Source organism: Anoplopoma fimbria, chromosome 19 (genome assembly GCF_027596085.1).
Source record: "Anoplopoma fimbria isolate UVic2021 breed Golden Eagle Sablefish chromosome 19, Afim_UVic_2022, whole genome shotgun sequence".
NCBI lineage: Eukaryota > Metazoa > Chordata > Actinopteri > Perciformes > Anoplopomatidae > Anoplopoma > Anoplopoma fimbria.
In genome coordinates, this window is record NC_072467.1 from 23261479 (window position 1) to 23277092 (window position 15614).

A 15614-nucleotide genomic window follows, 5' to 3' on the forward strand; every position below is an offset into this window, starting at 1 on the left:
ATTTGTGTATCAGAGGGATTACTGTACTGTTATCTATTTTTCTCTTTAGTTTTATGTTGATAAAATAGTTTCTACCCAGGGACAAGCCAAAAAGCATGGAAATATATAAATACAATTACCTTCTGTCTAAAATAGTTTTTTCCTGAGGATGTTTAGAAAACCTTTTGTTTTATATCAGGAAATGGGCAAAAAACTAATTGCATATTCATATTGTGTTAATGGTGCGCTCCCAAGTTTTGTTTGTACAGAATTGTAAGTTTCCTGCTGGTTCAACATTTAACTACGAAAATTCAAAGTAAGTCTGCTTAACTTTGTTGATACAAGCTCAGTTTTCACGGAACATTTGCTTAGACCAACTGTGAATTATAATTTTATATATTTAGTATTTCTTACATTTTATTCCCTGCGTAAAGGTAGTATATATTATTCTTTAGGTATTTAGGATAGTTTATATTCCACTGTGAAGAAAGTTGGTGCTTAATACTCAAAGAAACTCACACAAACTACTGACGTACACTGAACTCTTTCTCCCATGCTACTGGATCTTTTCCCCCTGGTGGCTCAAGTTGCAGTGGTCGTCATTTCTAGATTAATTACTTAATTGGCAATTTAATTTAGTTTATTTGTTTGTCAATCGGTCAATCTATCCAGTGTATACATTACCTCACATACTGCAGAGCGGATATTTAGATATTTACCCGAGTAGCTTTGCTTCATTTGTTGTGTTCTTATTTATACAAGCACCAGAAATGCTCAAAGGAACCCCACCAGACAGCATAAAAAGGACCATGAACGCTGACTGTATTTACGCTTCTGCATAACAGACGTGATACTCTGACCCGTTACCCGTCTGAACAGCTCGTTAGTGTCTCAACAAGCGGCTGCATCAGTCGCGGGGGACGTTGTTTTTTTAAATCTTGTGTACTTCTTCTCTCTCCGTCGTCTCTTCCTCCGCTCTGTCTTTCATCCCTTACAGTTCAGCTCTTTGTTGCTTACAGACGCCCAGCTGGTTATTTCCTCTCTCTCTCTCTCGCTCTGTCTGGTGGCGGCGGGCTGCTGCAGACTGCTGTAGGTGGTCGTGATGACTGCAGACAGTAGGAGGGAGAGGAAGGTCTGTCTGGAGCCTCAAAGGACGACTGGCTGGCTCATCCTCTCACTTCCCTCTCTGCCTCTTTCTGTCTAGTGCATGCACTTAGCTGAGCCATTTGAGAAAATTAAAAGTCTTCCAGGAAACAAGGGGAGAGACATGTTTAAAATGAGAGCAGGAATCAATTTAAAAAGCGTAAGAGGACAGCGGTGCATGTTTTAATCTAAATAATGACCTTCATTTAGCGAAGATGTTGTTTGTGATCTCATTCTTCATGCCTTATGGTTCCCAAAAAAGGGCTGTGCAAACAGAAATTGAATGGAGAATCCATTTGAAAGAGAAAGAATGTAGAAAAATGTAAAAAAAAATGTGATGCATGTTTTGGTTTGTGTTGAAAGTGAATCTGCAGAACCGGAAAGCAAGAAGCATAAACCGTATGTGAGAGATGAAGCCAGATAGAAAACCAGATAGAAAATAAATAAATAAATAAAATGGGAATAGATGATGAAGTGCGGGGATCAGTAAAGATTTCACGGCGGAGGTCTTGGTGTCACCTACCTTTCAATTGAGTTCTTTTTTCCGACATTTTGGGAAACTTTAGCGATTCCTATTCATCGTCTTGTTATTGTTTTTTGTGTTTCCATGGATACTGGGATCAGCAAAACAAAATTGTTTCCCCTAATGCTTTTTCTGCATTCAAGTAGAATGGAATAGGATGTGACTGACAATATGAAAAACGACAGACTAATGTCAGAGTAACAGTTTCCTATGATATATCTCTCAACAAATAATCTAAATAATTGAGTGTAGAAAACACTGACAGTGATTATTTCCTGTCTTTTGATTAATATATAATTGCGGGTTTTGTGTGTATATTAGTTTTGGCACAAAACTATCTGTAATTATTTTGTTTAAGAGACCTAATTAAATTTGCAGAATTTTAAAGAATGTGATTATTTCTACTTCAAATAAGGACATTTTGCCCACTTAATTAAAATGATGTTTGGAATGCTTAATGAGGAGATAAGACTCATCTGCATAATAAGGTTGTTAAATAGTTACTAATTTCAGTCTGGTTTAGCAGGATTTCAATCCTATTGTTTAAAGTAAAAGCAACAGTTCAATGAGATTAAAATACAATTTAAAGTTCAACATCATTGTAAACATTCAGTGTAGAAACATTGCTACACAGAATACTAGTATCATGTACTTAGTTTGATCTCATAATAATAAACTTATTTAACTGTAATTTACAGTTTATCTCTTTTTCACACATCTCATTTCAGCTTTTGTAGTCTGTGAAACTGGATGGAGTGTGTGTGTGTGTGTGTGTGTGTGTTTGTGTGAGTATGTGTGTGAGAGAGAGAGTGGAGTGCTGTGTTCACTATCAACAGGGAAGTGGTGAATTAAACCATTGTGCTCTCATTACAGCCACTTTTGTGTGGAAGGTGGCAGCTGTTAATCTTGGCACACGGCTAGAGCCCTTGGATTATCACATGAGCGCACACACAGACACACACACACACACACACACACACACACACACACACACACACACACACACACACACACACACTGGGTTTGTGGCTCTGATAAGCTGGCGGGTAGCCTTTAAGTTCATGAAGCAGCTACTGTTCCTCATTGTTTTGAATAGCTATCGGTTCCCTTCTCTCTCTTTGACTCGCTCTCATGCTGCTCTTTTTGTGGCGTCCGTGATAGAAGTCCCCTTTACGATCCGAAACAGAACGCCTATTGAGTCGCCGGACTCTGTCATGGGACAGATGAAATCGCCATGACTCTACTGACCCTGTTGTGACTCAATGTACTGGGAATGCCCGAGGACATGAACTGATGTCTGAAACCATAAATTCCTCCTTTGAACCCTTGTTGTCGTGTTGCTGTCCTACCATGTTTGACCTCTGCCCTCTCTGTCCTCCTCCAGTTGGGATGTCCTGAGTCAGTCCTCCGGGCCCAGAGAGCGGTGTGCTGATGGGACCTGCTGCGCCACCATGAGCTTACAAGATGGCGGCTGCAGCTACGCCAGCAGCGCCAACATGGCCACCGCCAGTGGCAGCATGCGGCGGCGCCTGGAGGACCAGGAGTTCTCTCTGCGCGTCTACCCGGGCGCCCTGGCCGAGGGCACCATCTACTGCCCCGTCAGCGCCCGCAAGAACACCACAGCTGCCGAAGCCATCGAGTGCCTCATCGAACGGTTGCGCCTGGATCGCACCAAATGCTACGTGTTGGCCGAGGTGAAGGAGTTCGGCGGGGAGGAATGGATCCTGAACCCCGGCGACTGCCCCGTTCAGCGGATGATGCTGTGGCCGCGGAGCGCCCTGGAGAACCGCAGCGGCCTGTGCAGCGGCGACGACTACCGCTTCCTCCTGCGGGAGAAGAACCTGGACGGATCTATTCACTACGGCGGCAGCCTGCAGATGTGGCTGCGGGTGACTGAGGAGCGTCGGCGCTTGGTGGAACGGGGTTTCCTCCCCCAGCCTGCAGGGAGCGACCCGCCGTCCGACCTCTGCGCTCTCCCGGAGCTAACAGAGCGCACCATTTTGGAAAGCCTTCGTGCACGTTTCCGCCAGGAGAAGATCTACACTTACATTGGGAGTATTCTTATTGTGATTAACCCTTTTCAGTTCCTGCCGATCTACAATCCCAAATACGTCAAATTGTACGACAACCACACACTGGGGAAGCTGGAGCCCCACATTTATGCCGTGGCGGATGTGGCGTATCACGCCATGCTGCAGCGACGGAAGAACCAGTGCATAGTCATTTCTGGTGAGAGCGGTTCTGGGAAGACCCAGAGCACCAACTTCCTCATTCATCACCTGACCGCACTCAGCCAGAAGGGGTTCGCCAGCGGGGTGGAGCAGATCATCCTGGGAGCAGGACCCGTGTTGGAGGTAAGAAACCCACAATAAAACACCTGCAGTGTTGAACAAATGTTTCAGAGGATATGGTTCTGCTTGTTTTTGTCTGTCAGCAAGATACCTTAAGATCGAAACAATAGATTTTCATGAAATTTGGTTTAAACAAAAAAACAGTATTGATTTTGATGGTGGTTCAGATCTCATTCACCTTTAGATGCCTTGAGCAATATCTGTAATGGAATACAGATTGCCACGTGCTTCTACATTTTTGACAGGAATGCTACCTGGTGATGGATGATGATTGCTCAAACGCTCGTTAACGTAGTTATGTTGTTCAGTAGCTCTGGGAACTCGCCAACAGCATTTTTTCTGTAGCTTCATGTCACTGACTTTCATTGAAAATGACTTGTAGACTGTCGTTGTGTCGCTCGTTATATGAACGCAGCATAAGACAACCTCAGCTGAGTGTAATAGCCATTATCCACTACAGGAACTTTCACAAAAAACCCACAAACCTTTTCTACAAACTCAGGAACTTAAACAATGGCCGTCCTGATTTAGTTCCTGAGTTTAGTTCCCGGTACCATACGGTGGAAAAGAGTCCAAAGTTAACACCGAAGACTTAAGTAGAGTGCACTTTCAATCTGAGACGACTGTTTGAAGACGTTTTTCACAAGATCTTCTAACAGAGTCTATGTTGTAGCTTGATTGTTCAGATAGCTTTGTAAAGGTCTCTTAACATGTCAGTGTAGAAAATGGTAAAAAATCTTTACAACACATCCAGATGTTGAACACAAGTTGTTGGACAGAAGCTGGAGCTTAAGATCAAGATATGTCTTTGACCTTGAATTCATGACGTGTTGTTGTGCCAAAGCTGCTAAATTTTGGTCTGAAATATTCTACCACAAAAGTCCATTTGTTCCTCAATAAATCTCTGTGCTCTAGCAGCAAGCTCGAGTGCAGCTGGGTGTGATTCATATGTTGTGAATTTTACACCCCAGGTAGTAGAGAGTAAGTGACAAAAGCCTGACGAAATCTGAAGAGAAGTCAGCAGGTTATTTCTGCGGCGTTGGAATGTCAGCTCAGGAGACCAGGCATGAAATGGATTAAAGTAATGTCCTTCTGAAACTGGAATGCCTCCACGTTCGAGGGGGGGAACCTCTATTCATCCCCGGCTTTACCACATATGACTCTCATGTATATTATTTGACCCAGAAACTGGGGGATCCAATCTCTGCATTGATGGAGGAAAAAAAAAACCTAATGGAATGTCGACTAATCCGTCTGGATTATGAATCAATAATGGATTATGGATTATGGAATTTCATTGGGAATTTCATGTTTTTGTAAGGTCTGCTCAAGGGCAACATGTTCTGATCAAATAAATATGACTCAGTTCGCTCCCAACGGTGGGTAGTTTTCTGGCAGCCATTTTGTTCTGCAGCCTGCAGCTTCCTGTCAGGACGTATGGGGATGTGGTGTCAACATGCAGCTGTGCGTGTTGACGACATGTGCGTCCCATGTGGAGGTCAGTACAGTCAAACAAAGCAGTTGTATGTTCAGGTGAATATATGCGCTTTGTCATCTGGAAAGCATGAAGCAAATGTTAGACCTCCTTGCTGCTTCCGGGAGAATAAACTGTGAAGTGCAGCTGCTTTCGTGTTTCGTAAAGAACGAATGGTATGTGGCCTCTGTGAAAATGTAATTTTATTTTAAATGTCCTGCAAAATGGACGCTTTGGAAGCAGACGTGATTACGGCTTCACACTATGCCATACATTCTAGGAATCTCTTGCAAAATAACAAACAAGGGATGTATTACACGCGCTGAAAATGACTGGTATTTTGGAGTTGAGCCACATATCTTGCGGTTGAACCTCACAGTCACAAGGACACAGTCTCACTTCTCTGCAGGTGATGATTTGACACCCGTGACTGAATACCTGTCAGGCGCTTGAGGCCACAACACTGGGAGGCCTGTATCCCTCTATCTGTGATAATAACACAGATAGAGGAACATTTCTCTCTGGGGAACTGGATACTGAGCTTGGTGGCCTGTGTGTTTGTGTGTGGCAGCATGACTGTGTCCCATGTAATCGCTTCCCCATCAGTCACCTGTCTGACCGCGGAGCGAGACACAAGGTGCACAGTGGAAACGTAACAGAGACAAACAAGCAAAGGGAGTAATGAGGGCAGGGGGGGAAACGACTTTGTTGTGTTGGTCTTTTTCTTGTTTTCTTGTCGTGATTTTTGACAGTTTGGTATCAAAAAATGCTTCAGTTGTCTAAAATGCCAATTTGTTTTGTGTTGGTCAAAAGAAGGAAGAGCTTTTCTTTCTTCTTTAGAAATTTACAGCAATATTAGTTGGAATTAATTCACAGGATAGGAAGATTATGTTTATTCATAGTATAGAATCCTCACTAAAGATATATCCTTTTGCAGGAAGTAAAGGTAATTGGATTTTAGTTTACATGAATCAGGAACTACACTTTTTTTCTGCCTCCAAGCCGGTGACAGTCCATTCTAGATATTTTAGGAATGCCTTGAGGAATTTTTCTCAAATTTGGTACAAACGTCCTCTTTATAGACTTTATATAAGAAGAGGACGTAGTCGTAGGACGTAGGCGTCACCTTTTGGTTTGTAGACTACCGTTTTGAAGGCTCCAGTTGGCTATTTTGGCCGTCCAAAATTGACACGAGAGGGTGGAGCTAAGTACCACCAAACAGACCTAAAAAAGGACCAGACCAAAAAAGATGTAGTCACCAATCACAAGGTTTTACTGTATTGAAGAAGACTTGAAACCATAAACTCATATTTACAATGTTTACTGAGGTAATATATCAAGTGACAGTCATTTTCTCATAGACTTCTATACAATCAGACTTCTTTTCGTAACCAGAGGAGTCGCCCCCTGTTGTCCATTAGAAAGAATGCACCTTTAAGGTACTTAGACAATTGGCTTCCCTTTTCAAATTCACTGTGAGCTCACGTTCGACCCATTGGTGTGATATTTTTGAGTGCATTGAGTGAATTTCTTCAAATTTGGCACAAACCTTCTCCTGGACTCAAATTAACTCATTAGAATGTATTGGTCAAAGGTCTCTGTGACCTCACAAAACACATTTTTGGCTATAGGTCAAGAATTTATATGTTAATCATGACAATTTCACACAAATGTCCAATAGGATAAAATGACGACATTTTGGCAAGACAGGGATGTAAACTGCAACTTGACCGGTTGACGGAGGCGTACAGCCGCGGGACAGTAATTCTAGTTTTACCATGTAATCTTTAAAAAGCTGCTTTTCCAAATAGGATAATCTGATAATAAGAAAAATATGTGACCACATGTTCCAAAGTGATGACATCACACTGTAAGAACTTGTGACTCTCACCATCCAGCTGCTGTTCAAACACTAAAAACAACACACAACATCCACTGTTCTCCTGAGCCGTAGCTTCTCCAACACTCCCCGGCAGCTGAACGTGACGTCCACATTAATGCGCTGTTCGCATCCCATGAACAACAGCTGGATGCTGGAGACATCATGGGCTGCTGCCTGAAAGTGCCCCGGGGCCTGATTTGTTTCTTTGAGAAGCAGCTCTCTGGGGTAAAAAAACAAAACGTTTTACCGCCAGCCATGAAACATGGCTGCTGAGTTGAACCAGCCAAATACTTTGGTTTCCGCAAGTTGTAATGCCAATTACAGAACCATTTGCCTCGGTCAGATGCTTCCGCCTCTGCACTGAAGCTGTGTGAGAGTTTGAATGTGAGTCAGGCTGAAAATATGAGATCAGCAAAGCTTGATATTGGATGGATTTCAAATGCACGGCAGTCGTGAAGAAGTATTAATTGTGACTTCTATGTTGGTTCCTTGATGTTGTTCATGCTGCTCTTCATATGGTCCCTCCAGCTACTCCCATTTTCTCTCTTAATGCCTGTAATGGTCTGCTAGTTGTGTATTTCCAGGTATCTAACACTGTTATCAGTTACTCATTGTACACTCAGTTGCTAGTTTATTAGGTACAGCTAGCGAAAACTAATGCAGCCTTATAGTCTTTCAATAAATAAAACCCTCATGAAGATTATAAAGTCCATTTTTATTGAAACTCGTTTTAGATGTTGAGGTGTTGATTCGGCTACTGTAAGACTGTTCCTATTCACAGCGAACAAAATGGAGATTTATTAGTCAATGAATTGATTAGTCGATGGACAGAACATTTATTTGCCGCCTTTTTCACGATGAATGAACAGTCTCAGTCAATATGAAGCACAAATCTACGAGTTCAAGCTCTTCCAATGTTTTGGAATGTTTTGGAATGTTTTACGTCATCGTAAAATGAATATCTGAATGAATCTGTGCATTAATTGATCAAATTTCTATAAAATTTTGATTAATTGTGCCGCCCTATAGTTTACATCGTGATAATGGTTTATTTGGAAGTTTAAAATATAAAAAAAAAACCTTACAATAAAGACAACCAAAAGGGAAACAATGTGAAAGAATGTAGTTACTTGGCGTCTCTGTAGAAAACAAGGACAGTTTTTGTGTCAACAAGCGAAAAAAAACCGATGCAGTGAGCAGAAGACGTCTCGACTTTAACGGTATCTGTGTTCCCGTGTCAAGGAAGAACGTCTGGGATGGAAAGGAAAACATGTCTCAGGATGAACTACGTCTCGCTGGCAGGAGACGCTGTGGTTGAGAGCATTTATGTTTCTGCCTGTAGACGCAGATAAGTCATTCTTTTTGGATCCACTTAAGAAGCTTACTGCCAACGGCATGAAAGGAGGGAGGGAGGGGAACCTACAGGCGAGTGAAATATTAGTTTTTAAACCTTGTTCTTTATAAATATTCGAAATCAATTATATTGTGCTTTTGCACATTTGATTGACAAAATTTAAACGTGATAAGAGGATCTTAAAGAGCACCACGGGGTTCGCTTTGAGTCAAAATCCAAAGGGGGGATTATTTCCTTCGGTTCTTCTTCCCCTCAGTTTTAACTCAAATATGCGAACGCTTTTTCTGCTCACGGGAAATCAAAGGAAAAACGCTTTTGGTGGATGTGACGGTGAGAATAAAATGTAAGAAGCTTTCACTAGTTTCTTCTTCACCTCTGCATCTGTCGACCTCTCCTTTCCTGTTGGATGCAGCGCGGCCATCAGCCCAGCGCTTCACAACGTGTTACTGTGAAGTACAAGGTCAACAGCATTGCAGGCGACGGCTATTTTAGTCATCAGTTGAGCCAGTGTGGAGGACGAGCAAATACGTTCATACACACAACATAACTCGCATAACAAGCTCAGAGCGGAAAATGTAACCGACAGCTCCAAACTCATACATACACACAGATGCACAACAGTAATGAGGTTTTTACTTTTTACATGAAAAGGTTAGGACTGATCTAATGCAAAAAAACAAAACAAAACACTGGAACACTGTTAATTGCTTTAAACATCATTGTATAACATATAATAGCATTGATCAGCATGGGAGAATATTGTTATCATATCTTTTATCGTTTAATCAGCCAATTATTTTCTTGATTCAGTGTTTGTTTTCTTGTTGAAATTTCTAGGTTGAAGCCTTCAAATTTCTTGTTTTGTCCAACAAACAGTCCCAAATCCAATATTCAATTTACATAAGACAAAGGAAAGCACTAACTCATCACAATTGAGAAGCTGAGACATGTTTGGTGTTTTTTCCTCTCAAGAGACTTAAACGATTATCAATCATGTCAGTTGCTGACGAGATTTCTCTCAATCGATTAATGGTTTCAGCTCTGCTTACTGTATTAATATCCTCTTATTGATTTTAGCCATAATACCTTATTCCCTACTTCTATTTCATTTTGTTTTTAAAGAGCATTTTTTTTAACCTTGTTGCAGATAAACTCATCTAAACACACATACACACATTAACATGCACACAAGCAGCTCATCAGCAACTTGACTCGATTCACCTTCACCAGACTTTTCTCTTCTATCAAGGACAAGTAGTGTGTGTGTGTGTGTGTGTGTGTGTGTGTGTGTGTGTGTGTGTGTGTCTCCTTTGTCCATTTAACACTTGCAGCAGTGAGCAGAGTCGATGTGACTGAGCACATAGAGCGTTATTGTCTCCATCGACGACCCCTCGGCTCTCGATGGACACGTCAGCGGCTGCAGGGATCAATCTTGTGACCTTATGGGCTACACTGCAGCCTTTGTAGCCACCGGACCACTTCTGAGAAAAATAACGCGGTGCAGCCACAAGGCGAACAGTGACGGTCAGCATTACATCACGCCATCGGTGTCGTCTAACATTTCTTTCTCTGCGTGCTCCGATTGCCCGCCGGAATTGCTTCTGTTCATGAAAAAAAGGCTTTTAATAACGCACCGCAGATGGCCAGTAACTGCCAGTCGTGTGAAATGTGAGCTGCGTTCAGAGCCGGGCGACAGTAGAGATATGAACGTACAGCAGGACAGTGCTGACGGGAAGACAGCTGGTGGGCTGATGGGAAGGACCTGGTGTCTGTGGCCGTTTGCGTCTGGCAGTCTGGTCAGGTGATCTCAGATGCTCTCTGTTTGTCCCGAGCTTCAACACCGAACGCTATTGAGTTTCAGATAACTAAATATACACACAAAGGGAAAATGTTTGATGTTTGATTATTCAACATCAGACTTACTTGTGCTGCAAGGATGACGTTTTATTGTTAGCATCGCTCTTGATCCTTCGACAGAAAGCCAGTGGGATATTTCAAATGGATTTTGGATAATTGCAGAAAAGTTATGTTGACTTGTTTCGTTCACAAATGAACACCACTTTGACTATTTTTGAAGCGTGAATGCAATCGATAGAAATAAAAAGCTAACCCGAGGCTATAATAGATATATAGACATTTTACCAATCAATTCTGGGTGTTTAATAAACAAGGTTTCTTGGATCTTACCTCTCGCTGATTATAACCCCTTGCTGTCACTCTGACAGTTAAAGATAACCTGCATTAAACAAGGATTAATCTCTTACAGGTAATCTGACAAAAAAGCAGCATAGAAATGGGGGGTTTTTGTATGAAGTTAAAGTAGACTATACAAAATAATCTATCACATTTGAACTCCACCAGCTGGTTCCTTAGAAGTCCTCTATAGCTCAAACAGCTCAGACATCATCAGACTGTATGTGGTGGTGAGAATACAGATCCTTGACATCATGTTGGATCATCAACAATAAAGAAATATTGCTAAAATGACAGGGCAAGATCAACTCAGGAAAAAAGGACATGTTTACTTCATTCTTGTTTCTGATGTAAGCTGCACAGACTTCCAGACTGACTCATAAATCCAGAGTTTATCCAGAAACCTCATGCTCTGCATTGGAAACTTATCAATATATTATTTGATAATATATTGTTGTTCGGGATACACATCCAGTTAATGATTAAGGGTCCCGTCTCAGTCCAGGTCCCCAGCTGTTGATTGACACATTGGCTGCACAAGACAGTTGGATTCTTTTTTTGTGTTTCTACCTCATTGAACTGGCCTCTCATGTTTGCGTCCGGTAAATGCTGAAATAAATCATGAATGCCAAATGACCTTGAAAAGATTAAAAATTGTTAATAAATGACACATCATCGTCGGTCAAAGGTTGTCGTTTGAATTTTAAAGGCAGCTCTTTCCTGCCTTTAGACGGGACTACACAGGTGACAAGCGTGCACCCCGTGCCTCAAATCCTCCCTGTAGAGCGACCCAGGCTTTGAGCCCGACCCCAGCTGTGTGCTGCTGTATCAGGGGGGCAGACAGACTGAGGGCTCCTGTGGGGCCACGGGGGCCAGATTACAGCCGGTCTTTGTTCTGGTGGTGTGGCCCCGCAGACCTGCCTCCCTGCCTGCTGCATTAGAAGCCGATCTCCCCCCTCCCTCTCTTCACCAGATGGTTCCTATCCAGATGTCCCCCCCCCCTCACCACCTCACAACCCCTCTGCTCTTAACCAGGCCCCTCGGGGACGAGACCTGTCTCCTGCGGCTGATAGATGGCTCCAGGTAGCGCCTCGGCCCTCTGGTTTGAAAAGTGTGTGTTCAAAAGGCCTGTGTGTCATTAAGTGTGTAAGGGCTGCTCAGCACCACAGACCACCACTACTCACTTTTAAAAAAAAAAAAGATTTAAATCCCAGTACTGAACAGAAGTCACATGACTGCTGTGAACTCACTCCACCTGACGGACCAGCGGGGAGAAAGAAACGTGATGCATGTGACGAGGCTGGCAGGTTTGCACAGCCTCATCACTTTGAGGCAGTGTGAGCTGATTTTATTCCCACTCCAACGAGGCCGACACTGCTACTGTGCAAGTGTATCGCCGTCTGTGTGTGTGTGTGTGTGTGTGTGTGTGTGTGTGTGTGTGTGTGTGTGTGTGTGGAGCTAACCTCTGTGCCTGTCGGAGCGCGTTAGCACTCAGCTCTCCCAGCAGAGACGTTCACCCGCAACCGAGTGTGTGTCCGCGGTCCTTTTAAAATCACAATGAGACAACCGAGACTCTGCCATCACGCCTGGTCTCCTCTGGTCGTTCCGCACAGCACTTTACTCCGCCTCCACCCTCAGTGAGCGGTCACATCGGCTCTCATTCATATTTTTTTTGCAGATGCTGAAGGTTTTTTTTTAACGTGGCTGTTGGACTCTGAAGAAGCTTCCTCCCTTTTTTTGAATTAACCAAGGTCAGGTAGAATGTCCCTATTTCTGGGGGAAAACGTCCTACTTTTGCATTCAAATGAATCTTCCATCAAATTCTCGGTTGGTAAGGGGAAGAAAAAACATGCCGACCCTCAAAATGTCAAAGTATCACAGCCTTAGTAATAGTAATAATTTGTCACATTACTGTAGGACTGTTCCTATTCGCAGTGATCAAAATGGAGATTTATAAGCCGGTTAATTGATAAGTCGATGGACAGAAACTCTGCAGTCTTTTTTCCTAATCAATGAACAGTCTTAGTCATTTTCAAACAAAAATCAATGAGTTCCCGCTCTTCCAAAGTGATATTTCTGGGTGAAACGTGCTACTTTTGCATTCTCACATACTACTTCCTCTGCAGACTCTTGTCACTTTAAATCCCGGCTTTTCTCCAGCAGCAGAATGAGTCTCGCTTTCATTACGTTTGGCTTAACGATAGCCGCCGTCTCTACCTCAGAGGGCCGAGCGTTGGCCGGCTATCATGCGTGCGTGTAGGCTAATCACGTAGCCCACCTCGGGCCCTCTATGTTCCTGTTAGCACTTCCATCCCTATAATCCGTGTCCTCCGGGCAGCGGGCGCTCTTCGATGCGCTCCCAAACATCTGCTCGCTGGATTATCCCCGTCTCCTTCTCGTTCTGTCTTTCTCTGGAGCGATCTCGCTTTCCTCTCTCAGGAAGCTCAGTGCAGAGGGCGTTTATCCCTGCAGAGCAGACAGCTGTACACGATGTACTCAAACGCTCTGTGGTCGTATAGCTGACCTGGAGAGGGTTCAGCGTGATATCGGCGAGCCCGGGAGAAGTTATTTATTCAGTATTAACTTCTATATCGGTGTCTGCTGCTTATTTTATGTCTAAAATGCTCACTGTTTCTTTTCGCAACTTATGTTTTAACGCTTTCTCTGAGCTGAGTCATAAAACACAATATTTCCACATTCACTTGATGTGAAGGACCCCTCGAGCCGCAGTCACTTTGTTGTTAAAGCAAAAATGATTTATGCTGCATCTTTGTGATCACCATAATTTTTTTAATTGACTATTAGTCATACTGCAATAATTCCTCCATTTCATTGGTCATTGTTGTTGTGTTTTTATGTTCATATACATACTTTTGTAAGTATATTTCTATTTATACATAATAGTTAAGTGTTTATACCTCCCTTATTCTACTTGTTGTCCTTGTTTTCTGCATTCTACATTGAGAACAACGGAAAAAACGGAGTCAAATTCCTTGTATGCGTACACATACATGGCCAATAAAGCTTATTCTGATTCTGAATTTTAAATATAATTTTTATGTAGGAATGCATCAGTCCATCAAAGCAAGTTAACTTTATAGTAGAATATAAGCATGGTAAACTAGATTTTTCTGGCATTCATGGACATTGCATATACGTCCTCTCTTTTGTGCGGTGACCCTGATTAAATGTGATATCATTTAAATATTAATAATGTGACTCTTGCTCTGCTCTGCTCTGATAATGGAAGAAGTGACCACATTTCATCCCTTCTTCGTGTCACTTTTTCTTCTTTCTTGCTGACTCTGCGTGACTCCACCCACCAGGTTTTAGTGAAAGGCTCACGACAGGAAATTGATAGTCCAAATGGTCCTGATTCAATCTGAGCCTGCTTACGTGGTGTCACAGCAATCAGACACAGATGAGATTACGAGACATTAGGAGTCGTAGTTGGACACGAGGCCATCTGGGATGACGGGAGCAATTGAGCAAACTAGATCTCGCGTTAGTGACCTCGTCTGTTCGAGCCCGTTAACGAGACTGTCATCAATCAAATTGGAATCTAATTAAACATCTATTGAAACGGAAAGGGTCGTCTGTTATAATCTGTCTTTTTTGTTCAGGATTTCATTTTCTTTCCTAGAAACTTTTCAGTGTTGTCTAAATCTCCATTTGCCCTGTTTTCTGCACAAACCAGCATGTTACTCATTACCTTTCCTCTCTGTATTCTGCGGTTGTGATCTGCCCTTTAAGGAGTTATTTTAAATCTCCAACGAAAACAAATGCAGCTTTTGTTTGTGCCTTTTCTGGAGGAAGGTTTGCCTCAGACTAATTGGTGGCCTCGGTGCATGACAGCAGCATATGGTGTCGCACAGAGGACCAAGAGGAGATTTTTTTTTTTTTTTTTTTTACATGAAATAACATGTTCCAAAGTGGTGTTCATCCCATGTGGGAGCTTAAAACCATAACCATACTGTAAGTGGCATTTTGAAAGCACAATTACAAAACAGAGGGAAGCTGTGCACAAATAATTTATGTTTCACTGTTTAATCTTTTTAATATCTCGTCTTTAAGAATATTGGATTTGGAACAAAAAGACCAACAGTGTCATTGAACTCTGTAATAGTCAGGCTTTCTTCCAGTAAAGTGCTCTGATTACATACAGCGTATTGATCAGTTGCATACAAATGGATCAATCTATAAATCACCCGCTGAGCTTCATCAGAAACATCCTGATACCGTCTCATGTCTCTACACTAAATGTGTAACCGGAGCCAAAAACCATTTAGACTGACAGAACAACAAAATAAATCTCTCTCTGCTGAAATAGCTTCACTCTATGAACGGCTTTCATAAGGACTATTTCAATCGCAGAAAGTAGTCCCAATAAAAATAGTTTACATAGAGGTCTTTGCATTAAGAGAGAGCAGCAACAGGGAGAAAAGAAACTGCTAATCGTTACTGTGCTTTTAGTCAAACTGCACACTCGGTTAAGTGGTTCAGCTGCCGTGCGAGTTGAGTAACAGACGTGTTATCAGATCAGACAGGAAGTCATCATCGGTGGTCCGTTTGCAGCCCACGGCGTTCTGCTTTTATATTCGTCGGTGGGCATCTGTCTTTGTACGCTGCTCACAAAAAACATAACTTTACTCATCCGTCAGGTTTCAACAGGTCTGTGTTGAAACACAGAACCCCCGACCAGTAACCAAACAAAG

At 42.5% G+C, this 15614-nt stretch overlaps 1 protein-coding gene across 1 annotated transcript in view; it reads left to right on the plus strand.

Annotated features, from left to right (window-relative positions):
• Positions 1-15614, plus strand: part of LOC129107814 (unconventional myosin-IXAb-like) — a 140894-nt gene that overhangs the window by 29765 nt on the left and 95515 nt on the right. Inside the window, 1 exon segment of the mRNA XM_054619374.1 lies at positions 3030-3999. Within this exon segment, the coding sequence (XP_054475349.1) occupies positions 3097-3999 (903 nt within the window). The 5' untranslated portion in view covers positions 3030-3096.